Below are 26,988 nucleotides of genomic sequence, written 5' to 3' on the forward strand. Positions count from 1 at the left end.
AAAAGATTGAAGTAGTTAATAAAATACACACAACAACATGTTGATCAATTTATGATTTATTGATCATTATCTTGTCTTTTTGGTGTCATGCATTGGGGCGGTAAATCCACAAAATAACTGTTTTTATTCATCTAAAAGGCCACTTGCTTTCTTAAACACAACAAGAATTCCCCCTGTGGTTAACATCATGTTTGTGCAGAAAGGAGTCACTCAGTCTACAAAGATTACAGTAGTGTTCAGAATAATAGTAGTGCTATGTGACTAAAAAGATTAATCCAGGTTTTGAGTATATTTCTTATTGTTACATGGGAAACAAGGTACCAGTAGATTCAGTAGATTCTCACAAATCCAACAAGACCAAGCATTCATGATATGCACACTCTTAAGGCTATGAAATTGGGCTATTAGTAAAAAAAAGTAGAAAAGGGGGTGTTCATAATATTAGTAGTGTGGCATTCAGTCAGTGAGTTCATCAATTTTGTGGAACAAACAGGTGTGAATCAGGTGTCCCCTATTTAAGGATGAAGCCAGCAGCTGTTGAACATGCTTTTCTCTTTGAAAGCCTGAGGAAAATGAGACGTTCAAGACACTGTTCAGAAGAACAGTGTAGTTTGATTAAAAGGGTTGATTGGAGAGGGGAAAACGTATACACAGGTGCAAAAAATTATAGGCTGTTCATCTCCAATGATCTCCAATGCTTTAACATGGACAAAAAAACCAGAGAAGCGTGGAAGAAAATGGAAAACATCCATCAAAATGGATAGAAGAATAACCAGAATGGCAAAGGCCCACCCACTGATCAGCTCCAGGACGATCAAAGACAGTCTGGAGTTACCTGTGTTAAATAAAAGACATGTGCAGAGGAGGTTACAATTTGCCAAAGAACACATCAACTGGCCTAAAGAGAAATGGAGGAATATTTTGTGGACTGATGAGAGTAAAATTGTTCTTTTTTGGTCCAAGGGCCGCAGACAGATTGTGAGAGGACCCCCAAACTCTGAATTCAAGCCACAGTTCACAGTGAAGACAGTGAAGCATGGTGGTGCAAGCATCATGATATGGGCATGTTTCTCCTACTATGGTGTTGGGCCTATATATTGCATACCAGGTATCATGGATCAGTTTGGATATGTCAAAATACTTGAAGAGGTCATGTTGCCTTATGCTGAAGAGGACATGCCCTTGAAATGGGTGTTTCAACAAGACAATGACCCCAAGCACACTAGTAAACAAGCAAATTCTTGGTTCCAAACCAACAAAATTAATGCCTTGCAGTTGTGAAGAAATCATGAAAAACTGTGGTTATACAACTAAATACTAGTTTAGTGATTCACAGGATTGCTAAAAAAGCAGTTTGAACATAATAGTTTTGAGTTTGTAGTGTCAACAGCAGATGCTACTATTATTGTGAACACCCCCTTTTCTACTTTTTTTTACTAATAGCCTAATTTCATAGCCTTAAGAGTGTGAATATCATGAATGCTTGGTCTTGTTGGATTTGTGAGAATCTACTGAATCTACTGGTACCTTGTTTCCCATGTAATAATAAGAAATATACTCAAAACCTGGATTAATCTTTTTAGTCACATAGCACTACTATTATTCTGAACACTACTGTATGTCAGTAAATCTAAAAACTTCAGCATATTCAGCTCTGAAATTTTGAATTCTGATGGTTAGAGCTGATGACCAGTGAACCTCACGTTTGGGGCCATGTAGATGCCTTTTTTTGAACCTATAACCTGTCATTATATACTCTTTTATATATATTATTTTAATCAGGATGTTGCGACATGCCTGTGCGTTATATGAAGCCTCGTTGCTATTTGCAGGGTCCTGGTGGCCACAAGAGGCCACTTTTACTTGCTTTACATGAACAATTTTTGTTTTTTACTTAAACTCTAATGATGAACCGAACATCAAAAACCACATTAATTTAGAAACACTATGGTTTCCAAGACATTTGCACAGTAACATATACAGTGCATTGCAAAAGTATTCGCCCACTTGGGATTTTACACATTTTAATATGTTCATGCCATTTTGAACACAAAAAGTAATTCAGGCTTCGCTACATTAAAATTTCTAAAATGATTCTCCTTAAACCAGAACTGAAAGCACACCTCTACAAGTTGATGTAAATTTTATACAAATATCAAAACCAAGATGATGGATTGCATATAATAGCACAGTTTGATATAACGTACATAAATAATCAGCTTGATTGCCAGTTTTCTTTAGACATGTCAGGGGACGGATACATGTACATTTGTAAGTCACTCAATATGTCTCATACTTAATTTACATCGGTCATTAAAAAATACAAACAGTATGGTACTGTATAGTCAATCTATGTGTAGTAGGCAGTTTTACCAGGAGACTCAGTCAGTTGGAGAAGAAAAGTTTATTACCTAGGTAGTTACAGAGTACTAAACAATTTTTGGCCTCGGTCCCTGTTGTGGCAGTGGGATGAGCAGAGACATCTTGGATCATGCTGATGAAGGATGCAGGGGGAGGAGCCCATCCCCCCTGCCACACGGGGACCAAGTAGTGGCAGTGGGGTGGTGGAGGGAGCGTCAAGCAGCAGACTGCAAAACACAAGAAGTGAGCAGGACAATGAGCTTTTGTATGAGCCAGAATCGCATTGCAGTGATGATAATTGGTAACATTTGCAGATGGATCCGATTTGCTGAATCTGAAAGACACTGCACTGTTAGTCTTCTGACAGAACTTCACGCTGATGCTTCATTTGTACAATGTGAATGACTATGAAAAAAGAAGAATAGTGAGGGAAGCCACCAAGGCATGAGCAGCAGATTTTTCTATTGGACTGGACCTCACGGGCCAGCCTCGACTCGCCACGTGCATCAGAGAGCGTGGGCTGCTCCTGACCCCGTTGCCCATTGATGAGATCAGGAACATCCCACAAGAGGTTGAGATGTTGGTCGAGAAATGTTTTGGGTGATCAGTGAATTTTCAGCTGCGTGACTTCTCCTTCAGTTGGCCACAGCAGATCTGAGGTGGATCTCTTTGTTGATTTGGCACAAGTTTTATGCTGGATGCTGGAGAATGGGCAGGGGTGACCTTGAAGCGGGATCCTTCCCCTTTGGAAACAAACCCAACAACACTGCATGAAAACTGCTTCAAAACATTCATAACAAATACAAACATTTAAATGCACTTTTTCAGCTTTAGAATTATGTGATTTATTTTAAGTGGTTTCGGGAAGTTTTGGTTTTATGGTTTTATTCAGCTGTTACGATCATTAACTTTGTGTTGCCATATATATATATTTTCTGTGTTTGGAACATTTCAAATGAGATTTTCCATCTAAACAAAACAAAATCTGGAGTGCCTTAAACGATTGCGCAGCAGTACAATTCTGTAAATCATGACTGTGTTATAATAATAATAATAATAATAATAATAATTATTATTATTATTATTATTATTATTATTATTATTATTATTATTATTATAATAATGTTCAAGATTACATTTTGGATCCCCTCCTTCATGTGGTGAGGTGTAAAATGTCAGCTGGCGCCGTCACGTGACGCGCTTTATGGTTCGTGCGCTCTGGATCCGTCTCCAGATTCTCACCTCAGCTGGACGAGGACGGTCGGGTCCGTGCCGGTGTTGTGTCGGGACACTGGTCCTCATGGATCCGTGTGATCCGGCTCCTGTGGTCTGATGGTTCTCCTCCCAGCGGCACTCAGGAGACAATGCGTCTTCTCGCTGCGCTCACTTTATTTGGAGTCTTTCTCCGCGCAGGTAAGTTTCAACCTTTTGTTCCAACATCTTTTTCCGATCGCGCAAAATTCGATAGTTAAACTCATTTTCTAACATATATTTAAAGGAAAACTGGGAAAAAGTTCGTGAGAAATATATAAAATGTTGCAGATTTTGATTGTGGTTTTGCGCACTGGTGGACCTGTGCCTATTATTTTGGCATGAGTGGAGAAACACATTAAATCATAACATATTTAAAATATTCAGTCGTGCTTGTTAATTGCTCCCCCTGATGTGATTTGCTGTGATTTTTTTGTAATGTTTTCCAAGGGCGATTGAGAGGATTTCTCTTGGAGGATCCTGCAGAGAAGTTTTGAATAAGTATTTGCAGTTTTTTCCTTTTTTTTTAAAGATATGTCTGCTCTTGTTTCTAAAGTGAGAGCAGACTGTAGATTAGGGGAGACCGGGGCAATGGTAACAGGTTTGTGTGAGTGCTCAGCTGTTTGACACAAAATTTTACATCAAACTGTATCATATCTCATAATTGCTTGAATCCTCAGTGCAGGATTAAAGCAGGGGCCACACATCCCTGCTAAAAGCTGAATCTGTACATCTGGACTGAAAACTACTGTGGTTTTAACACCATCATTACATTCAAATGACAAAGAACCTGTTTAGTTATTGTGATTAGGATAATGAATGTACATCATTAAGAATCCAGTTACAATGCTGCTCAGTAGGGGAGGCTGGGGATCAACTGTACCAACTTTTATTCCAGCGCTTTCCTTGTTTGTGCTTGAGCACTTGATTTTTGTGCAAAAAAATCCCTTTGTTTGTTACATTGCTACATGTATCAGTTTTGAAAGAGAGAGCGTGAGAGAGAGAAAAAGAGAGGGGGCATACAACTGGAGAGTTACAGGTTTGATCTCAAACTTAATAAATAACATTTGTTGGGAAGGTGAAAGTACAACACATCTCATTTCATTCCCTCATTGCCCCCGAGAAAAGTCTCATGTCAGTGTGAGAGTGTGCGAGTGAATGAATCCATCTGAGGCAAATGCAAGTATAGTTCCCGTTGCCCCCAAATGGTTGAACTGTTGAAACTTGTACATCATTACAGTGGACCCACTCTCCCCTACATGAACTATTACAACTTGTGCATTGTTGCAGTATTCCTGGTCTCTCCTACAGTAGCTGTTAGAAATTGTGCATTGTTGCAGTATTCCTGGTCTCCCATTCAGTAACTCTTACAAATTGTGCATTGTTGTCGTGCAGCCGTCACAAACCGTGTTCCTGGAGGGCACTTGCCTTGCATGTTTTCTAACTCTCCTGTTCCACTCCCAGGCAAGTAAGTGTATCAGGTGTGTTCAGCCAATCAAGAGCTAGAAAACACCACTTTAAAAAAATCAGGTGTGACTTGAGTAGGTAGATGTGGAAAACATGCAGGACAGTTGCCCTCCAGGAACAGGGTTGGTGACCCTTGTTGTACAGGTCCTTGTCTCCACTACAGTAGCTGTTAGAACTTGTGCATTGTTGTAGTATTCCTGGTCTCCCCTACAGTAGCTGATAGAACTTCATTGTTGCAGTATTCCTGGTCTCCCCTACAGTAGCTGTTAGAACCTGTGCACTGTTGCAGTATTCCTGGTCTCCCCTACAGTAGCTGTTAGAACTTGTGCATTGTTGTAGTATTCCTGGTCTCCCCTACAGTAGCTGTTAGAACTTGTGCACTGTTGCAGTATTCCTGGTCTCCCCTACAGCAGCTGTTAGAACTTGTGCACTGTTGCAGTACTCCTGGTCTCCCCTACAGCAGCTGTTAGAACTTGTGCACTGTTGCAGTACTCCTGGTCTCCCCTACAGCAGCTGTTAGAACTTGTCCACTGTTGCAGTATTCCTGGTCTCCCCTACAGCAGCTGTTAGAACTTGTTCATTGTTGCAGTGTTCCTAGTCTCCCCTACAGCAGCTGTTAGAACTTGTTCAATGTTGCAGTATTCCTGGTCTCCTCTACACCAGCTGTTAGAACTTGTGCACTGTTGCAGTGCTTCTGGTCTACGTGACAGTAACTCTTACAAATTATGCATTGTTACAGCAGCCCTGTTCTCCCCTTCAGGAACTATTACAACTTGTGTGTTGTTGCAGCAGTCCTGGACTCCCCCACATTAAGTGCGGTAGATGTTCACAAAATGTGCGGCTGCTGTTTTATTTTTCTCATTCAGGCTGTGATGTGTTTTCGAGGACCTTTATGTGAGGAGGATCAGATTAACGGTCGGTGCCATTTTAATAATTACACCAGTAATATCCATCAGTGTGGTGGTGGTGGTGGTGCGGGGAGTTGGGTTTGATATTTGGGGAAGAAAGGGCAGGTGTGTTTGTTGGACTGCTAATACTGGTTTTGCTCCAATGTGACGTTGTCATGGTGAAATCTTGATGAGAAATAATAATAGCAATTATAGCTGAATGTGTTATTAAGCAGAGTTACGTGACCATATTTTCAGGTTTTTGTGGGAAAAGAAAAACACTCATGTGAAGGGACTCAGCAATTATTGATCAATAAATAGTCAATGATGATTTTGGTCATTCATGAATCAACAATACAGTGAAAATTGCAACAACAAAAAAATCAGTTTCAGTCTTCACTTTCTATTGTGCAAAATGAGAGATACAGTCGTTAACTTGGACTCTGTAAACATTATTTTCATAATGTCTCAAGTTTAATCATCCAACTAACAAACACAAAGCAAAATTACTTGATAATATAGATAACTTGGTTGCAGACAAAATATGATTTTATATTCCATGAATGCAATCTGTAAAAATATCACATTTTATTACCAATATGCACAATAATACATAGATTAATAAAAAAAAAAATCTCCACAATATTTATATCATCTGCAAAGAAGTTGACATGAAGGTCTCAGCAGTTTCTCTATTTCTGATGTGACAAATCAATTTCTGCATGTGCACAGCTCCACCAGTTTCTTTTGTCAATAATATAATAAATGAATTTATTTGGCACACAATTCAACAATAACAAACAACAACAACAACAACAAACTCACAACAAAATAACTATACAGTAATCCCATGTGGCTAAAAGGGTGAGGGCAGAAGCAAAACTTATAAATACCCACCCCTTATACTATAAAAATAAGAAATAATATATACAAGCATGCACACATAAACACAATTTCATAAATACATATTTACACACACACACACACACACACACACACACACATATATATATATATATATATATAGAGAGAGAGAGAGAGAGAGAGAGAGACAGGCAGATACACACACACATGCATACATACCTACAGACACATGATGACAAATACAAAAAACCCCCTGCAAAATTAGTCAGTTAACTCAAATTTACAAAATACAACCAAACACTGGCGCACAACACACAGTCCCAAAAGCAATTACAAAATCAATAAACCTAAGTCTTCAAACTATAGCAAGCAATTTTATTATTCTTGTAATGCCTATAATATACCCACTTTCACACAAATTATCTGTTTTAAATAGGTAGAGTATAAAGGTTTTCATGTTGAATTAATTGTTTAAAATCAGTCCAACGCTTAGTTTAAAAACCACTTAATATAGCTTGAGTTGACTTTTACATCATCCTTTTGTTGGCATTAGAACAGTTTCAAACCCAAATTTAACCCCATTAAAGTCACTTTCAAACATTTACAAACATGTCACATTTACAAGCACTTTAATCTGCTGTGTGAAAGGTTTTTAATAATTCATCTGAGATAGAACACAAAAGGAGCAAACAGACACATGACAAGGTTTTGTCTGTTTGTTTTCACATCGATGGACCATTTGAGGCCAACAAACGTCTTCCTGCACATTTTTCCTGTGTTTTTTAGCGAGACACGACATAATCGTCCAAATGGTGAAATTTGAAGAAAGTGAGGCGAGGAGCTTATCTGTGTGAGAAGATGTGGAAACAGTGAAATTGTCATTTTTACTCCACCTCAGTGATGGAAACACACGCGGGTTATCAGGTTAAATCAAGCCCGGCTTACCACTCCTTTGTGCTGTAAATGTGACTTTATAGCCCGTTTAAAAAAAAAAGAAAAGTGTTTCTTCATGGCTTTATCTCACAACATCTCACTTTAAAACATTCCACAAAATTAAATCCAAGACTTGGTTTATTGTTTGATACAATGTGTGAAGAAATTATTCTTCTGCTGAGAGCATAAAATTAAAACTAAAACAAAATACGGGAATAAAATAAATGACAATGAGCCATGACGGGGGAATATTACTCTCAACTGTCATCCAAAATTCACTGACAAAAACCTCTTTATCTTTAAGCAAAACTATTTTTTTTTATATCCAAGCTTTTAAACTCATAAGGTCCAGATCAGATTTATTATTCCTAAACAACAATCACCAAGTCACCTTATAATGTTAACATTATTTGTTCCCACTCTATACAATGTGTACATTCTTGTTTTTGTACCTTTGCTTTAAAGTATGGTTAAATTGTACATTTTAAAAACAAGAAATATATCTTTAAAAGAAATTATTGACATGTAACAGTTGTTTTTAAATAATAACAATAAGAAGAACAAAAAAACAGCAGCAACATCATTATCATTTGGAGCACTTAAATAGCATAAAATTATAGATGTCATAAAGCAAGAATGTTAAATTTGAGACTGATCTAGTTTTCCATGCAAACTTAATCAAGTCTTGCTTCAACTCATGGATCGTCTCCTCAAAATGTCACACATATACTATTAAGAAAAAAAAAAGAAACATCATTTCTAAACATTTCTAAGCAAACAGGTGTTAACATAACCTCGACTCCTCCTCTGTCAGTTACACTCAAAAATTCATACATCTCATTAATTTTATGTTGTCAACAGTTTCCTCAAAATTGTACTAAATTAGTTAAAACATCAAAATTCATATTATATTTACTTAAATTAATTTAATTATCCACAAAAATTACTTTCACTTATTTCAGTAAATCGACCATAAAAAGTTTGTATGAAGTGCAAAATCCTTTCACTTTTTAGTCGACCAGAAGTAATTATTTAGTTAAGTCATTAACTAGGTAGCAGGCTGATGTAACCCAACGTTATCAGATCATACAATTCTTTCATGAATTAATTCAGCAGCTTGTTTAGGAACGATCCTACAGGCTAACTAGCCAACTAGCCAAGCTGGCATGGAGAGCAATTGGGCACCGCAGTCTCGTTTGAGGGTGGGCGCTAAAGGGGTAAAATACAACGCATATAACGCAATTTCTCTACTTCCGGAGGAAAAACCATGGCATGTTCAATGGGTTTTTGGGCAAATTACACGCAAACAAAGTGAAAATGCAAAGAAAAAGTGATGATGCGGTAGGAAAGTGGACATGTGTTGCAGTTTGTTTATGACTCAGAGCACAAACGTGTGAAGGCGGTTTTGCAGGCGAGAGAATGGAGCTACTCTGATTAGCTGTGTAGGCTAACACTTACCGACACAACCTCGCATATCTGCCTCGTCTTTTCTTCTCCACTGGGAACCAAAAAAAAAAAAAACCTTTTTGTGACTGTTTCGGTGATTACAGCCAAAAACAAAACAGTCCTCCATTTTTCCATATGAACTCATGCTGTGTATATGTTAAGCCGTGGTCACAACCCGCCGTACTTGCACGTGCGTGTAGTCTACTTGCAAAAACGCGGGCTAAATTTGGAGATCCGTACATTGTAAGTACTGCCTCAGTATGAATTTAGGAGAACGCAGACACGCCGTAGAGGTTTTAGTGCATGCAGAACTTTGGCTGCGGTCAGGCTGCAGATTCACCAGCAGTACAGATGACGCACGTTGTGAGTATTGCCTCAGTACGGATTCAAAGCAGCACATTTTCATTCAGTTACTATTGAATTAACCAAATCCGTACGTAGGCAGTACGGATTACGACACACACCACATACTATGGAGGCCGACAGACTTGCATGCACAACGCAGCTTCTCACTTGAGCTTGGACTTTATTTCCAAACTTCAGCAACACACACTCCACAGCTTCAGTCTGTTAACTAGCTGTAACTTTTCGAGGCAAGTAAACACTCATACAACTGACCGCTGCAGGCTGGACATGCTCATGCATCGCCAACGCCGAAAAACACCTGCCGCTCCGGTACCGCTCATAAAAAAGAAAAGCGACCCCACACACACACACTGCTTTATTGTCAACTCTCTTTATCGTTACACTCCTAGAGACGTGCGTTGAATGTACTCCCTCCGTCCTCTTGCTACTGCCTCCATACGTTTTCACAAAAATGTAGTGGCCGTGGCATCCGCAAAAAACGCACGGTGGGTTGTGACCGGGGCTTTACACAGGTCCGTAAGTGGTCAAATCCCGCAGTACCACACTGGGTTCAAACGAGACTGCAGTGCCTTCTTGTAGTGACTGTGCAAGCTAGTTAGCTTAACCCAGTCACTTAGCAGGATGCTATTTGAATGCAAAAATCAGGTTGCATGGACAAAGGCCTCTGGACACAAATGCAGGACACAAACCCACAGCTCTGAATGTTAAGATTGTTCACTGGTTGGTAATGCAGGGTCCGGAGCACAAAAAGGCAGTCCAATAACAGGAAACAAATCAGAAACATCAGGCAATAAGGCGTGGTCAAAAAACAGGCAGGTGGTCAAAAAACACAACGTGGCTATCAGGACTTGGAACACATAAATGGACTCCATTTATATAGCGCTTTTCCATGTGCATCAGATGCTCAAAGTGCTTTACACATCAATGCCTCACATTCACCCCGATGTCAGGCTGCTGCCATGCAAGGTGCCCACTACACACCGGGAACAACTAGGGGATTATGTACCTTGCCCAAGGGCCCTTAGTGATTTTCCAGTGAGGCTAGGATTTGAACTGAGGATCCTCTGGTCTCAAGCCCAACGCTTAACCACTAGACCATCACCTCTCCTCCTTGAACAAACAGGTACAGAGCTGGAAGCGAAGGCATAGAGCACAATGATCTGACAGAGAACTAGTGCAACCAATGAAGCTTATATTCACCCTGGTGATGTGCTACAGATTAGAAACAGGTGTGTGGAAAACTCCAGAAGAGGGTGTGGCCCAGATAGTATGCACTTCCCACCACCAAGCACCAAGAGACAGACAAGAGAGATAGGGAAAGACAGGCCCCAAGCAGGAAAAACCCAACAAGAGAAATCACACTCAAACAAAACCATCCAAAACCAAACTAGGCAGAATAAAACAGAACAAGCATGACACAAAAAGTCCAGATCATGACAGCAATATTGTCATATTTGTACCAGGTAGTCTTATTGTATCGTAAAGGTAGTGTAAAATGTACTACATGATTTTGTTTTCAAAACCATTTTTACTTCAGTAAATAACTTTAGAAAATTTTAGCAAATATTTTTCCTCTGGAAGACAGATTGTGCTAAATTACAGAAATTTAAATTTCATCATAAAACTTTTCTATCACAGTGTCAATATGACCAAAGCATACAATTTACTGATTCATCATATAGCTGCTTTTTTTCTATATTCATCTCTATATTGTTGTTATTTTTGTAACACCTGTTTTCCTTTAAACTATCCTTAAATATTGACCTCAACACTGAGAAAGTAGGTCAGAGTTAAAAACAGACAAAAACTTTTTTGAAGACCTACTGGTGATATATATTTGCATCTCAGTTAATGTTTGAGATATGACAGAGATATTGAAATTTAACTTTTTTTTTTAAGATTAGGGTGTCTTTAGTGTGTGTGTACCAGTGACTGAAGCTAATACAAGCTTTTTATTGTGTACCGATTGTTATGATTTAGTAAGTAGGTGAAAAAATACCTAAATTATTTCAGTCCCCTCAAACTAACAGCACTGCTGGAGCTTCAGAGTCCATGAAAGCATCATGCAGGTCTGTTTTTTGTTTGTCTATTGATTCTGTTTGGGTCAGGAGACAGCCTTCAGATCCAGTGCTACCAGTGTGAGGAGATGAAGCACAACGACTGCTCCACACCGGAGTACATCGTCAACTGCACCATCAACGTACAGAACACATGTCAGAAGGAGGTTCTGGTCAAACCTGATGGTAAGGACTCTTCCTTTGGCAAATAACCATTTCAACCCAGTCTCACGGCATGTCGTGATTCAGCAGCACGAAATTAATCTGTTGGTTTGTGATATTGTGATGAAAAGTGCCACATTTTCATCACAGCAGCACAAATTCATTCTAATGCATTCTGTGATGGCTGCATGAAATTAAAATTATGGTTAAGGTTAGGGTTTGGGGAAGGAGCATGGTTAGTAATAGCGAGTTTAAAAAAACTGTTCTAATTCTCTAATGATGATTCGGTCACGTAGCTGTTATGCTGTCAAGACAGAATAGAACAGCAAGTTCAGTAGAAGATAAGTAACAAGACAAGAGCCGTCACCATATGTCTATATAGATGATCTAAGTAAAACAGAAGTTGATTTGTTTTTCTTTGATTGATCTGGCATATCAAAATTAATCAATGTTAGCACGTGCTCCTGGACTTGGCCAGGCCTTTAATTCAAATGATCATTAAGGATATGGAGGATAGACAGTCCAACTGGGCTGTAATCAATTCTATTTTCAGTTCATCGGCTCAAGCGCCAACTCTTTGCACAGTACAAGTTTGCGTTCCTTCATCACAGATGGCCGATAGAACACCCTGGAAGCTCTTCCTAAAATATTTACTCAAACCTTACCTCAAGATTGGAATGTGCATGTTTATCTTCATAGATGATTTACTATTTTTAGGGATGGATTTGAATTCAGTGTTCCAGTCAAATTGCTGCCGTCACCAACTTCTGTTGTTTTGCACATTCACTTGAGATGCTGTATTATTTTAAAATCACAAGAATATATATCTTTTTATAAACCATAAACAAGATCTGTGGATTACAATCTGTGAAAAAACACCACAATAATTTTTGACAGCTGAAGTTATATCGGTGTAGTTTATTTGTGATCTCTGCACGCAGTGTAAACATCAACCCCAAATCAAATGAGTTATGATGTTTGAACCCTGCTGACACCAAGAAAGGGTAAAAACAAGGGTAGAGATGCTTTCAAATCCACTTTCATCCTCATATTTCTCTGCTTTCATGTGAGGAGGACAAAAAGAGCTCTTCAGTGTTACAGACATTATTTCCTCCTCTTCAAAGACAGAGCTAAAAGTTCTGACTGATGGAAGGACCATCTGAAAATAAACTCCAGGAATTTCAAAGGAACACTGAGAAAGTTTCACATTTATTTCATACTTCTCACAAACATGCTTTTATGAGACAGTTATATGCTAGCTAGCTAGTATGGTGAACTATAGTGGCAAGGCTAACACGCTAGCTTGTACACTTGCTACCCAGACAAGACCATATGTCACAGCTGTTAATAAACAACACTTTTGTATTTTTGGAACTGCTATATTTGTCTTTTTTCATGAAGACTTTTAAAAGATTGCATTACATGCTACAGCTAGCTAATGCTGGTAATATCCGTTACGTCAAAAGTCAGCACTCCCTTTAATCTGTCAGACTTCACCTTGGAGACAAAAATGTTCTAGTACTACTTGAACACAATTTACACTCAGCAATCAGAACTCTCTGCTATCGCTAGCAATATACAAAATGGTAGAAGCTATGTTAGCTGTTTGTGCCATGCAGTGCAATTTTGAAAACCCCTGTATTAGTTTAAAAAGTGTGGATGAGTGAGTCCCCCTCAGAACAAATGAATAGCTGCCCCTCCCCCGCCAACTCACATACACACAATTTTAACATCTTCGTGTGTTTCTTTTTACTCTTTTACACAAGTTAAACACATTTTAAAAATAGCTATGCGTTTTTAAGGAACTGTCTATGCATTTACACATTTTACAAATTTTGTAAACATTTTAAACATATTTTTAAAGAACTTTCTCTTCTTTCACAAATTTTACTCCCTTTTCAAACATTTTAAACGTGTTTTTAAAAAAGCATTCTATTTTCTATTTTTACCTTTTGTTATATTTTTAAAAATTTTTTAACATTTAAACATCTCTGTGTTTTTAAGCATCTTTGACACAACTAACACATTTTAACATAAATAATATTAAACTTTTTATACATATTTAGTCTCTCATGGAGTCTCACCTCCTGTTTCGTGTGAGCAACGAGTCTGGGTCTTTGACACACACAGGCAGCTGAAGTGGGGATGCACTGTGGAGAAGGGAAAATGACTTCCTTCGTTTTTTGGTTGCCCTAAGCTGTTACTGGTAGATTTACACACTAAAAATGTATCCATTTTGCTCCTGGCATGTTGGCCAATGTTTTCTTTATTCTTTTTTTCCCCTTCTTTTTTTTGTTGGTTAACAGTGTTTACAGTTATTTTTTGTGTACCCCCCCTCCCCTGAAGAACTCTGGTGCTCCCCACAGTTTGAAAACCACTGAACTAATATAAATTATAATGTGTTGTGATGTCCTTGGTGGCCACCAGGTTGAGACTTTTGAAATTAAAGAAACTGACAAACAAGGTCATTTACAGCAACATGTAACTTCTAAAGACATTCATTGTATGAGAAAGTGAAAAAGAAGAAAACTCTGCTTGGATAGACTGATACACAATCCTTCCTGCTGGGTTGTGTGGATTTGTGACAGTGTTGTTTGAGTTTTAGAACTTAACCACTGTGAAACAATCAGAAAACAATAACTTGATTTAGCACATTTCGGTGTATAAATGGTCTTTCAATGACAACCACACCTGCTCCTAATCCATCATCAACCAGCATCCACTAACCATGATACAGCTGACAGATATGGCTGAGATATTGGACAAAACAAAAGTGCCTTTTGGATTAATCAGGTGCAACAATGTTCAACAAGTTTTAATGAGAATGTCCTCATTATGAGACCTTTGTGGTGAGGTCCTGCATAAGATGATAGTTTTTATTATTTTTGCACTATTGTGTTAAAAACCTGAATGGGGTGGATTCATCTATCCATTCTCATACTGCATTATTACAACCCCAATTCCAATGAAGTTGGGACATTGTGTAAAATGTAAATAAAAACAGAATACAATGATTTGCAAATCCTCTTCAACCTATATTCAATTGAATACACCACAAAGACAAGATATTTAATGTTCAAACTGATAAACTTTACTGTTTTTGTGCAAATGGATGCCTGCAACATGTTTAAAAAAAGCTGGGACAGTGGTATGTTTACCCCTGTGTTACATCACCTTTCCTTCTAACAACACTCAATAAGCGTTTGGGAACTGAGGACACTAATTGTTGAAGCTCTGTAGGTGGAATTCTTTTCCATTCCTTCTTGATGTACAACTTCAGTTGTTCAACAGTTCGGGGTCTACGTTGTCGTATTTTGCGCTTCATAATGCGCCACACATTTTCAATGGGCGACAAGTCTGGACTGCAGGCAGGTCAGTCTAGTACCCGTACTTTTTTACTACGAAGCCACGCTGTTGTAACACGTGCAGAATGTGTCTTGGCATTGTCTTGCTGAAATAAGCAGGGACGTCCCTGAAAAAGACGTTGCTTGGATGGCAGCATGTGTTGCTCCAAAACCTGGATGTACCTTTCAGCATTGATGGTGCCATCACAGATATGTAAGTTGCCCATGCCATGGTCACTAACACACCCCCATACCATCACAGATGCTGGCTTTTGAACTTTGTGCTGGTAACAATCTGGACAGTCTTTTTCCTCTTTTGTCCAGAGGACACAACGTCCATGATTTCTAAAAACAATTTGAAATGTGGACTCATCAGACCACAGCACACTTTTACACTTTGTGTCTGTCCATTTCAAATGAGCTCGGGCCCAGAGAAGGCAGCTGTTGTTGATGTATGGCTTTCGCTTTGCATGGTAGAATTTTAACTTGCACTTGTAGATGTAGCGACAAACTGTGTTAACTGACCATGGTTTTCTGAAGTATTCCTGAGCCCACGCGGTAAGATCCTTTACACAATGATGTTGGTTTTTAATGCAGTGCCTCCTGAAGGATCAAAGGTCACGGGTATTCAATGTTGGTTTTCTGCCTTGCTGCTTACATGTAGAAAGTTCTACAGATTCTCTGAATCTTCTGATTATATTATGGACTGTAGATGATGGAATCTCTAAATTCCTTGCAATTGAACATTGAGAAACATTGTTCTTAAACTGTTGGACTAGTTTTTCACGCAGTTCTTCACCAAGTGGTCATCCTTGCCCCATCTTTGCTTGTGAACGGCTGCGCATTTTGGGGATGCTCCTTTTATACCCAATCATGACACACACCTGTTTCCAATTCCGTGTTCTTTGAGCATTCATCAACTTTCCCAGTCTTTTGTTGCCCCGTCCCAACTTTTTTGAAATGTGTTGCAGGCATCCATTTCAAAATGAGCAAATATTTGCACAAAAACAACAAAGTCTATAAGTTTGAACATTATACTGTTTTTGTGATGTATTCAATTGAATACATCACAAAGCACCAGGTTCTCCACAAACATGAGTTGCGTGGGAGGAGAGGGGCGGCCGCATATCCGGCCGCACCCCAGTCCAGTCACGAGCAGCTCTGCTCACCGGACCCCCCCCCGGGGGGGAGGCCCAGCTATCAGGGTCCAACCGAAAATCCACGGCGCTTCGGTATCACTTCGTCTAGGCAGGATTCTGACTTAGAGGCTTTCAGTCATAATCCCACAGATGGTAGCTTCGCACCATTGGCTCCTCAGCCAAGCACATACTCCAAATGTCTGAATCTGCGGTTCCTCTCGTACTGAGCAGGATTATTGTTGAAACAACACATCATCAGTAGGGTAGGTTTCATCAGTAGGTTTTAAACTGTTAATGTTTGTTTTTAAAGCTGTAAATGGCATTGCACCTTCTTATTTATGGGACCTGTTAAAAACACACAACCCTGTCAGAGCCCTTCGGTCTGCTGACCAAAACTTTCTGGAGGTTCCCAGGTCCAGGTCCAAACAATGGGGTGACCGTTCTTTTGCAGTAGCAGGTCCTAAGTTGTGGAATGCATTACCTCCTGAACTGAGGTCCATTAATAGCTTGCCTCTGTTTAAAGCTAAGTTAAAAACATACTTGTTCAGGGCAGCTTTTTGCACATAATTGCTTTGATACTTTTTTGTCTATTTTTATTCTATTTTGGATGCTCTTTTTGTGTTTTATTGTGTTTTTCGTACTGTTCTTTTTATTTTATCTCTAGCTTGTGCTATTGGAAAACACTTTGGTTTAGTGAAAACTGTTGTAAAGTGCTATAGAAATAAAACCTGATTGATTGATTGATTGATTGATTGATTGAATATAGGTTGAAGAGGATTTGAAAATCATTGCATTCTGTTTTTATTTACATTTTACACAACATCCCAACTTCATTGGAACTGGGGTTGTATCAATTGTTTTACTGAATGCTGCTATTACTATTTATTTATTTCATTTTTGTGGCACACCTTATGATACATTATTTTCAGTTTTTGTATTTCTACTTCCTGCAATAGATATTTTACAGGAATCACATTTTTTACAACTCATTATATTTCTCTTTGTATTTCTGGTATTTGAGTTGTACTAAGTGTGCCTCACATTAATATGATTTTTGGTTTTCTCCTGTTGTTCACAGGGGAACTAATTTAAAAGTGTGTTGAGCAGTAATGTGTAAGTGGTTCGTCATTATTGGGTTACCTGTTTGGTTTAATCAAGAGTGAGACTTTCAATATGCAATAAATCCATTAATGATCCCACAACCCAAGAGACCGGAGAATACCACAACCATGAAAATGATTGCCTCTGTGTTCTGTTGCCATTTCACAACTCTGCAACAATTTTTCTGAACCGTTTCCTCAATAGAATCAGGACCTGCATGACCAATATGTTGTCTTGGGTTTGATTCCCAGTCATACTACTTGTCTGTGTTCTTGGACAAGACATCTACATTGTTGGAGTCCACCCAGCTGTAAATGGGTACCGGCCCTGACTTCACCTTATGGAACCTGAGAGTAAGCACGTACACCAGTGGACCTCTGGGCCTATATAGGACTTATTCACCTTCATTTTAGGTTACAAGAAAAATATCTAATTGTGAATAATGCTGTGGTGGAATGGAAAATATTTCACTAAGTAAGAGCTGGACAGTATCAGTATTTACTCTTTCAGAGTCCAGGACCTCCAAAGTGATTAAGGATAACTGTGAACCATGCAGTTTCGAGTCAAGGTGACTACTTTAAATTTGTGAAGTGTGCCGGGCAGCAGGTGGCTGCACTCCTAAACGTATTATCCTTTAATTGGAGGTTCACAGGTTTTGTTCTTGCAATAGTGGCTTTGTGTTCTATAGAGATGTCCTTGAAGAAGAAATTGCAGTTTTACAGCAATGATGTAGATGTTTATTTTCTACTTGTCCTTGACAGACACAAAGGTAATGTGCCGATGCTTTTGCATTCTCCATCAATAATAAAAAAACGTCTAAGGTAATGGAAAGCCCCTCTGAAATGGTATACTGTGTTTGAGATAATAACAGCATTTCCAAATTTTGTATTTTTAAGTCCTCTAGTTGTCCCAGTTGGAATCTATCATTGCAGAAATCATTCATCCTATGTGGTTAAAGCAATGGGCTTGTGACCAGAGGATTCTTGGTTCAAATCCCCGTCAGACTGGAAAATCACTAAGAAAATCACTACGCCTTGCATGGCAGCACTCTGGCATCGGTGGGTGAGTGTGAATGTGAGGCATCACTGTAACGCATTTTGAACATGAAAGCATTATATAAGTGCACTCCATTTACTGTTTAAGTGATCAGCAAAAACCTGCCTCATGGGTGTGGTATTGTGTAAGGCGGATCATGTGTGTGTTGGGGGGAAGGCATTGCCGCATACATACATACGTAGATTACAATAGTTATAGTAAGATGGTCGGGATAACTTGTTTAACAAGTACCCGATTGTGTCGACAAAGTCAAATGGTACAATGAAGTAATGACATCATCTGAAATCAGTCTATACATCCTGCTTAACTGGGACTGGATCACACCAGTGCTAGGTCAAGTACCATAGCCCAGACATTCCTTAACCCATGGAGATCTTTCAGTTCCAGTGAAGGCAATCCAGTACCAAGCCACCACGATGCTGGGCTACAGCTTCTATAGTTGCAGTACTGCCCAGCTTCCTTGCAGTCTATGATGTACATTACAATACAATACACTTGTTATGTTTCGGACGCGGTCGGAGCACCGACCCAGCGTTTGAAAGGACCCAGCATAAAATAAGCAGAGCACGGTTCAAAGGATAACAGAATTTAATAAACATAACAGTGAGTGACGTGCTAAACAACTAAAAAGTCCGCGGTCTGGTGAGGTGGAAACACGGCGCGCTCTCAACAGCGCAAACGGTCCGGAGCCACAGCAGTTCGGACCCAGGGACCCCGCTGACACCCCCCAGGTGGCCGCGACAAACCGAGTCTGTGAAGAAAGAAAACATGAGGTGAGTCCAACTCCACACAGAGAGACACAACTCAAAGGTGCACGCAATCAGCAAACACTTCCTGGCTTAAATCTATACATCAGCTTCTCACCCTGCAGGCACGGAACAACTCAGTTCAAATCTCCACTGCAGCAGAAGCTGATTAGACAATTAGCATAACGTGACAGCTCAATAACACAAGGTGTGAGGGACACCAAATCCACTGTCATTACTTCATAAAAGTCACCAAAACTAAATTACCTCAGGAAGTGTGCTGAAGAGCGTGATACCTCACCCAATCCTCCTTCACAGACTGTGGCGTCAAACCTGGAGCGGTCTCTGCGTCCGTGATGGTGAGATTGTTCTCCTGACGTCGATCTCACATGTCTGCTCACAAGGTCGAGTCTCTGGCAATCACACACTGTGCATTCAAGGTTTAAATGCAGCAATCTCTGATCAAGACAAAATACACCACAGCTGTGAGTCCTGATGACCTGCACATGAAAACAAGCCTCAGGTGTTCAGGGTGAGGTCCTAATGCTCAGCCACTCAGTCCTGAATGCATACCACCTGGTGGGAGAAACAGAAAACAAAAACCAAGCCAGCCAAACACCCCAGCCCACAACAGTACCCCACCCTCACGGGAAGCCTCCCGGCGACCACACGGACCTGGGCCAGAAAAAACAAAGCCCCCCTCCAGGGACCATGGCTGGAATGTTGGCTGGGAACAAAAAAACACCTCCTGCAGCTTCAGCTCCTTGTGCTGACGATCCAGCTGGGAAAGGCCCGTCTCCAGGAGCTGTGCGTTACTGTGCTCTGACGACAGCTCCATCATCAGCTGCTCCACCTGCAATGTTAATTTCTTCATGCAGTCATTGATCATCTCAATGTTGAGCTTCTCTAGTTCTTCCTTCAGCTGGATAATGCACGCTTCCAGCCGCCTCTTCTCTGTCAACAGGGAACTTTGTGCCGAGACCATCACTCTCATCCTGGAGCTCATCCTTTCCCACCCTGAGCCTGTCTGCAGCAGACTGCTCCGCAGCTGACACTCCAGTGCAGAGACATCCCTTGTTGACTTTAATGGTCTTGCCCTCTGTTTCATTTAGCAAACCTGTTAGAGTCTCCACCTTTGCGTTCATTCCTGTCGACTCTTGCTTTAGTTGTTCACTTTGCATAGTTTTGGCCAGGAGTTCTTGAACCTGTGCACTCAGCCTTCTTCCGACTATGTGTTAAAGTCTGCTTAGTCATAAAACAAAAAAAAGACAAACACAAACAACCATACCAACCCCCCCTCCCCAGAGGACCGTCCCATCAAACCCCGGGAAGAGGAGAAAAGAAAAAACACAACCCAAACTTAAGCTTGCAAACAAAAAAAAAAAACGCTAACACCCCCCCGGACGACATGTAGGGACCAACACCCCCAGAGGACATCCCGCCAGCTCCAGGAGTAATAACCACAGCCAAGGTCCCTCTGGGATCCAAAGTCACCCACGGGGACTCCCAGCGCCTCCCAGAGCACCGTTCCATCAAACCCCAGGAGACGCCCCCCCTCATGACTAACAGACCCAGCCCCGGTTGTCTACAGCTAGATGGACCCACCGCCCTTTCCCCCCCAGAGGACACCACAGTCACACCCTGAGGGCGGAAACTGGGGGGGAAAAAAAACCATACAAACAAAACAACCCCAACCCCACCCCCTCAGCGCAGTGGAAACTGGAAGTATGTCCAGTGTCACCAACCACGACTATACCCCAAAAGTCAACCGGGAGGAGTGGAACAGCGGTAATGGCGTACGGCACAAGACGGCGCCACCCCTCCGACTTTTAAACCAGCCACCAGCTGCGGGTATAATCCACTGCCCCAAACCTCAGCTACACCGATGGCATACGGCTCAAAGGCGCACTGAAGCCGGAGGTGGAACAGGGAATCAACAAAAAAAACAACACCCCGAACCCCCCCCTCCCGGATGCAGAGGTCACCTGGGAAACGCCCAGCACAACCAAACCGCACCACCCCAGCAACGCCGACAACGTACAGCTCACACGGCTGGAGCCAGAGGAGAAAGAGAGGGAACAACAAAAACAAAAAAAAAAGAAAAAAGAAAAAACAACCCAGTTACCCCCCATCACCCCCCAGAGGACCGTCCCATCAAACCCTGGGAGGTGAAACCAAAAGAAATAAAAAAGACCAACAGACAAACATAAAGTCACCTGGGTCAAACTATGCTCCAGACAGCCTGCATTTTCAACTCCACCAGACCACAGACAGTGCTTTAAAACCCACAAAAACAACAAATTAACCCCTGATAAAAACACCTCATACTAAAACAAGAAACAGATAATAGACCAATAAAAAAAAAAACTAACATTGGCCTACGTCGTCAAGTGCAAAGAATGGAAAAACATTGTGTTTTCCATCCTTTGAACCTGAACGGTAATGTGACTCTGTCACCAACAGAGGGAGCCAAAGTGCCAAATAAGAAAATCCCCGTGGTAACAGAGTAAAAACCCATTCACACTGCTGTAAATAACAGCAGGTTATAACAAACAGCTTAAAATGCAAACTAAATACCACCGGGGCTGCTACAACAGGCGTCGGAGCCAGCTGCACGGGAGGAGACGGGGCTACAGCCGTAACAGCGGGGTGCGACACGACCCAAGCTGTAAACTCCGCCATGCGCGCACCAACACGCACAACCCGGGCGATGAGCACCCGCAACTGATCCCGGATCAACTCCAACATCTGCTGCAGCCTTCCCGGCAAAAATACCATCTCTGCTTCCGCTGGTCCATTGTTGAATGGCCAGAGACTACTGTTATGTTTCAGACGTGGTCGGAGCACCGACCCAGCGTTTGAAAGGACCCAGCATAAAATAAGCAGAGCACGGTTCAAAGGATAACAGAATTTAATAAACATAACAGTGAGTGACGTGCTAAACAACTAAAAAGTCCGCGGTCTGGTGAGGTGGAAACACGGCGCGCTCTCAACAGCGCAAACGGTCCGGAGCCACAGCAGTTCGGACCCATGGACCCCGCCGACACCCCCCAGGTGGCCGCGACAAACCAAGTCTGTGAAGAAAGAAAACATGAGGTGAGTCCAACTCCACACAGAGAGACACAACTCAAAGGTGCACGCAATCAGCAAACACTTCCTGGCTTAAATCTATACATCAGCTTCTCACCCTGCAGGCACGGAACAACTCAGTTCAAATCTCCACTGCAGCAGAAGCTGATTAGACAATTAGCATAACGTGACAGCTCAATAACACAAGGTGTGAGGGACACCAAATCCACTGTCATTACTTCATAAAAGTCACCAAAACCAAATGACCTCAGGAAGTGTGCTGAAGAGCGTGAGACCTCACCCAATCCTCCTTCACAGACTGTGGCGTCAAACCTGGAGCGGTCTCTGCGTCCGTGATGGTGAGATTGTTCTCCTGACGTCGATCTCACACGTCTGCTCACAAGGTCGAGTCTCTGGCAATCACACACTGTGCATTCAAGGTTTAAATGCAGCAATCTCTGATCAAGACAAAATACACCACAGCTGTGAGTCCTGATGACCTGCACGTGAAAACAAGCCTCAGGTGTTCAGGGTGAGGTCCTAATGCTCAGCCACTCAGTCCTGAATGCATACCACCTGGTGGGAGAAACAGAAAACAAAAACCAAGCCAGCCAAACACCCCAGCCCACAACAACACTATCAGGACTAGGTGCATCATTTGGGACAGAACTCAAAATGCTAAAGATTTTTTGCTTTTTTTATTTTTATTTATTTTTTGGTAAGAATTATATAATCTAGACCAAACAGCATTTGGCTAATTGTTGAGTTGTTGTTTTTGACAAGTGTAAAAAGCCAACCACAATGCTGTCTTTCCACATACATAACCAAGTACTCCTCTAGGTTGTTAACCTGTTTCAATTCCTTTGACTGTTTCCCTGCCTCAATAGGGATTCATTACCGAAAATCCTGCGCATCCTCTGGGGCTTGCCTCATCGCCTCGTCCGGCTACCAGCAATTCTGCACAGGGAAGCTCAACTCAGTCTGCATCTCCTGCTGTAACACCCCGCTCTGCAACGGGCCCAAGAGAAAGCGTCCCATCCCATCGGCAGCGATGTTAAGTCCACAGATGATCCAGCCACTTTTCTTCCTCCTGACGTTCCTCCTGCTGGCGCTGGGATCGCTTGAGCACCTCACTCTGACATAGACCAGCAGACACACCTCATGGCTGCTGTACAGTTTGTTTTCTTCAATCATGAGTTTTGCCAAAATATCATCACTTACATCTACAAATAAATTGAGGCTGTGAGAGAAATACAGGCATAAACAGTTTCCTAGATTGCTTATGCTGATAAACCTGTTGGAAGTAATTGTAATTGCAATCACTGTCAGGATTCTGAGCAACTGTTGGACTGCAACACCTGAGCAGCTGAGCAAGGAATCAGAGTGTCTGGATTTGCGATTGTTCTTGATTAAGAGTAAGATCTAGGCTTTCATCAAAAGGCCATCAGAAATGTATATGTATACAGAAGCAGTGCTGAACGTGTTGACACATTCACTTATCTCTGCAGCGACATACACGTCTCTGGGTCCTCTGGCTTTGAGATTGAGAGACACCTGGGAATATCTCATGGAGTCATGAGGTTACTAGACAGAGGTGTTTCATGGTAGAGATCCCTCTGCAGACGTGCAGAGGTCCAAGTCTTTAAGGTTCTGCAACAACTTGAGGTCTTTGGTGCTCGGGTTGTCAGAAGATGCTTGGGTACTGCTGGAATAACTTTGGTTATTTAGGGAAACTCAGATGAGGAGTATGACTTGTATGGTGATGGAGGTGTTGGGCAGCTACTTAGGATGTGCTCAAATCAACTTTTTTCTGGTCAGAGAGGACATGCTGATGATCCAGTTTTGCCCAAGATGTGGAGACGTGCATATACTGTATGGACCAAAATCTTCATCCACTGGCATTTTGACTGTCAAATATCCAACCAGACATATAAACCAAGATAAAAGAGGAGGGCAGAAGGAGGCAGGGTGTTAACTTTAAAGACGTTGAATATTGGCAGTATGACTGATAAAGGGAGAGAGCTGGTTGACAGGGTGATGAGTGTGAAGTTGGAAATTGAAAGGGTGATGATAAATGTCATCAGTGCATATGGCCCAAGACGATTTCTGAAGTGAGTGAGATGAGGTGGTGGAGAGTGTGCCCAAGCCAAGTTGGCAAAGGGAACAGAGGTGATGAGGAAGTAATGGGTAGATATGGTATTAAGGACAGGAATATGGAAGGGCAGATGGTAGTTGATTTTGCAGAAAGGATGGAAATGGCTGTAGTGAACACCTACTTTAAGAAAAGGGGTGGAGCACAGGGTGACATAAGAGTGGAGGAAGGTGCATACAGGTGGACAACATTCTTTGTAGGAGATGCAAGCTACAGTAAAAGAAATTGGTGACTGTATGGTGGTGTAGGGGGTACTGCAGCTAGACAGCATAGGATGGTGGCTTGTAGGATGTCTTTAGAGGTAAAGAAGAATATGAAGAAGAAAGTGAGATCTCAATAAAGGATCAGGTGGTAGAAGCTGAAGGAGGAATACTGTTGTGTGAAATTCAGTGAGCAGGTGAAAGAAGCACTGGATAGATGGGAAGCAGTTTTAGACAACTGGAAAAGTACTTCAGATGTGGAGAGGGAGATAGCTAGGACAGTACTGGGTGTGACATCTGGACAGTGGAAGGAAGACCAGAAAAGTTGGTGGTGGGATGAAGATATCCAGGAAAGCATGAGGGGAAAGAGGTTGGCAAAAAGAATAGTTGGAGAGATGAAGAAAGTAGAGAGGAGTACAAGGAGATGCGACTAAAGGCAAAAAGAGAAGTGGCAAAAGCTAAGGAAAAGGCACAATGTGAGCTGTACAAGAAGTTGAGTAGTAAGGAAAGAGAAAAGGACTTGTACTGATTGGCCAGACAAAGGGACAGAGCTGGAAATGATCTGCAGCAGATTAGGGTGACAAAGGATGCAGATGGTAATGTGCTGACAAGTGAAGAAAGTTTGTTGGGAAGGTGGAGGGAATATTTTGAGGAGCTGATGAATAAAGAAAATGAGAGAGAAAAGGCTAGATGACATGGAGAGAGTAAATCAGGAAGTGCAAGAGATTACTAAGGATGAAGTGAGGGCAGCTATGAAAAGGAAAGAATGAAAAGGCAGTTGATCCAGATGACAGAGGAGGCATGGAAATGTCTCGGAGAAATGGCAGTGAAGTTTCTAATCAGATTGTTTTATACAATCTTGGAAAGTGAGAGGATGGCTGAGGAGTGGAGACGAAGTCTGCTGTTCCTATTTTTAAGAACAAGGGTGATGAGCAGAGCTGCACTAACTACGGAAGCATAACGTTCATCAGCCTCAGCATGAAGTTATGGGAAAGAGTACTAGAAGCTAGGCTTAGAAAACAGGTGATGATCTTTAAGCAGCAATTTGGTTTTGGAGTGGGGGCAGCTAGGATTTGAAGGCATTCTTTAGCATTTGAACAGTAATGATAATGATGGAGTGTGCCATGGAATGTCTTACTTATAAACATAAGACTTTATTTTCCACATTAGTTTGACTCCATATCTCTTTGTGTCCCCCAAAGGTTTACCATGGAGTCCAGACCTGCAGTTGCTGCTGGGATACATCAGCAGATTTGGACATCACACTGTCTTTCTAACTTCTCTGCATCATGGGAAAACTTATTCTGACCCCTGGAACCATTGACAATGACTCACACAGATCAGTGACGCAGAAGAATGGCGAGCCTGTGGAAGCACTCATTGCTCTCTGTGGTTACTAGAACCTGAGGCATCCATTGACTTGTTTGCTTGTTGTGAAGTGGAGCATTTTGTGAAGAAGAAGCTGCTGTGAAATTATTTCCCAGTTATTATATTTATTGGTATAAATTATTATTTAAACCTTCTGGTGATTTGCATTCCCAGTATGACACATTACCATTCAGTTAACTTTACTGATGCTGTTGCTTGGAATATTTCTCTGATGGAATATTTAATTTTTTACTCAAAAACAACTTCTTTGGAATCTTCTTTTTAATGTGAAAGCATTTTGATTCAAATGCCACCAAATCAATTTGAAGTTATTTTGGTCTCCTCTTATAGTTGTGTGTATATTTTTCCGTGTTCTCCAGCATCCATTTCCATTGCTGCAGGCAAAGATTTTCAAAATGCTTTTAGAAAGTTGGTTATATTATAAAAATGGCATTTTCATTCATTTTTTTAAATCCATGCTGTGGTCACGCTCATATCTTGGTCATAAATTTCAATAATTTTAAGGCAGGAACTAAAATATTCCCTAAAGCAATTGCTGCAGATATCTTGTGTCATGTTCAGTTTTGGCTCTTTTCAATATGTGCATCTGTATAGAGCTAAACTTTGAACATTTATTCCTGCCAACAGAAAAAAAAAAAAAATTGTTTCTGCTTTAGCTACATTTATGCAAGATCCTTTCTGCAGGGTTGTATGGAGTTGTAACCATGTTATTTGAGTCTTAGAACGTTAACCTTTGGGAAACAGAAAATGATGATTTCCATGTTGAAACTGTCTCTGAGCACATTCCCTCCGTACCTCATTCCACCGCTTTCTTTGCCAACTTTCTTTCATGGCCAAATTCATATTAAATCCATTTGGCAGGGTTGTGTATAGGATGTTACACACTGAAAAAAAAAGAATCATGACTTATATATGTACATTGGTTGTGCATGACCAGAATGTGTACAAATAATTTTGTTTTGTAACCGATGTACAGTAAAACTCATATATAATGGATT

General features: G+C 41.0%; 1 protein-coding gene across 1 annotated transcript; it reads left to right on the forward strand.

Moving 5' to 3' along the window:
* The first annotated feature begins 3,566 nt into the window (after nucleotides 1-3,566).
* On the forward strand, nucleotides 3,567-25,938 carry LOC117517652 (ly6/PLAUR domain-containing protein 1-like). Its single transcript, XM_034178762.1, has 5 exons — nucleotides 3,567-3,774; nucleotides 11,684-11,818; nucleotides 18,311-18,436; nucleotides 23,137-23,419; nucleotides 25,804-25,938. The coding sequence occupies exons 1-4, from the start codon at nucleotides 3,726-3,728 to the stop codon at nucleotides 23,391-23,393; spliced, it is 567 nt and encodes a 188-aa protein (XP_034034653.1). The 5' UTR covers nucleotides 3,567-3,725; the 3' UTR covers nucleotides 23,394-23,419; nucleotides 25,804-25,938.
* Nucleotides 25,939-26,988: the final 1,050 nt, after the last annotated feature.

Source organism: Thalassophryne amazonica, chromosome 1, assembly GCF_902500255.1.
Source record: "Thalassophryne amazonica chromosome 1, fThaAma1.1, whole genome shotgun sequence".
NCBI classification, from domain to species: domain Eukaryota; kingdom Metazoa; phylum Chordata; class Actinopteri; order Batrachoidiformes; family Batrachoididae; genus Thalassophryne; species Thalassophryne amazonica.

What these genes read in the sequence shown, in the direction of transcription:
- LOC117517652 (XM_034178762.1), top strand. Translation starts at nt 3,726, where the DNA reads ATGCGTCTTCTCGCTGCGCTCACTTTATTTGGAGTCTTTCTCCGCGCA. An exon ending in GGTTCTGGTCAAACCTGATG is followed by an intron (nt 11,819 to 18,310) that starts GTAAGGACTCTT and finishes CTATCATTGCAG; the next exon opens with AAATCATTCATCCTATGTGG. An exon ending in ATGGCAGCACTCTGGCATCG is followed by an intron (nt 18,437 to 23,136) that starts GTGGGTGAGTGT and finishes CTGCCTCAATAG; the next exon opens with GGATTCATTACCGAAAATCC.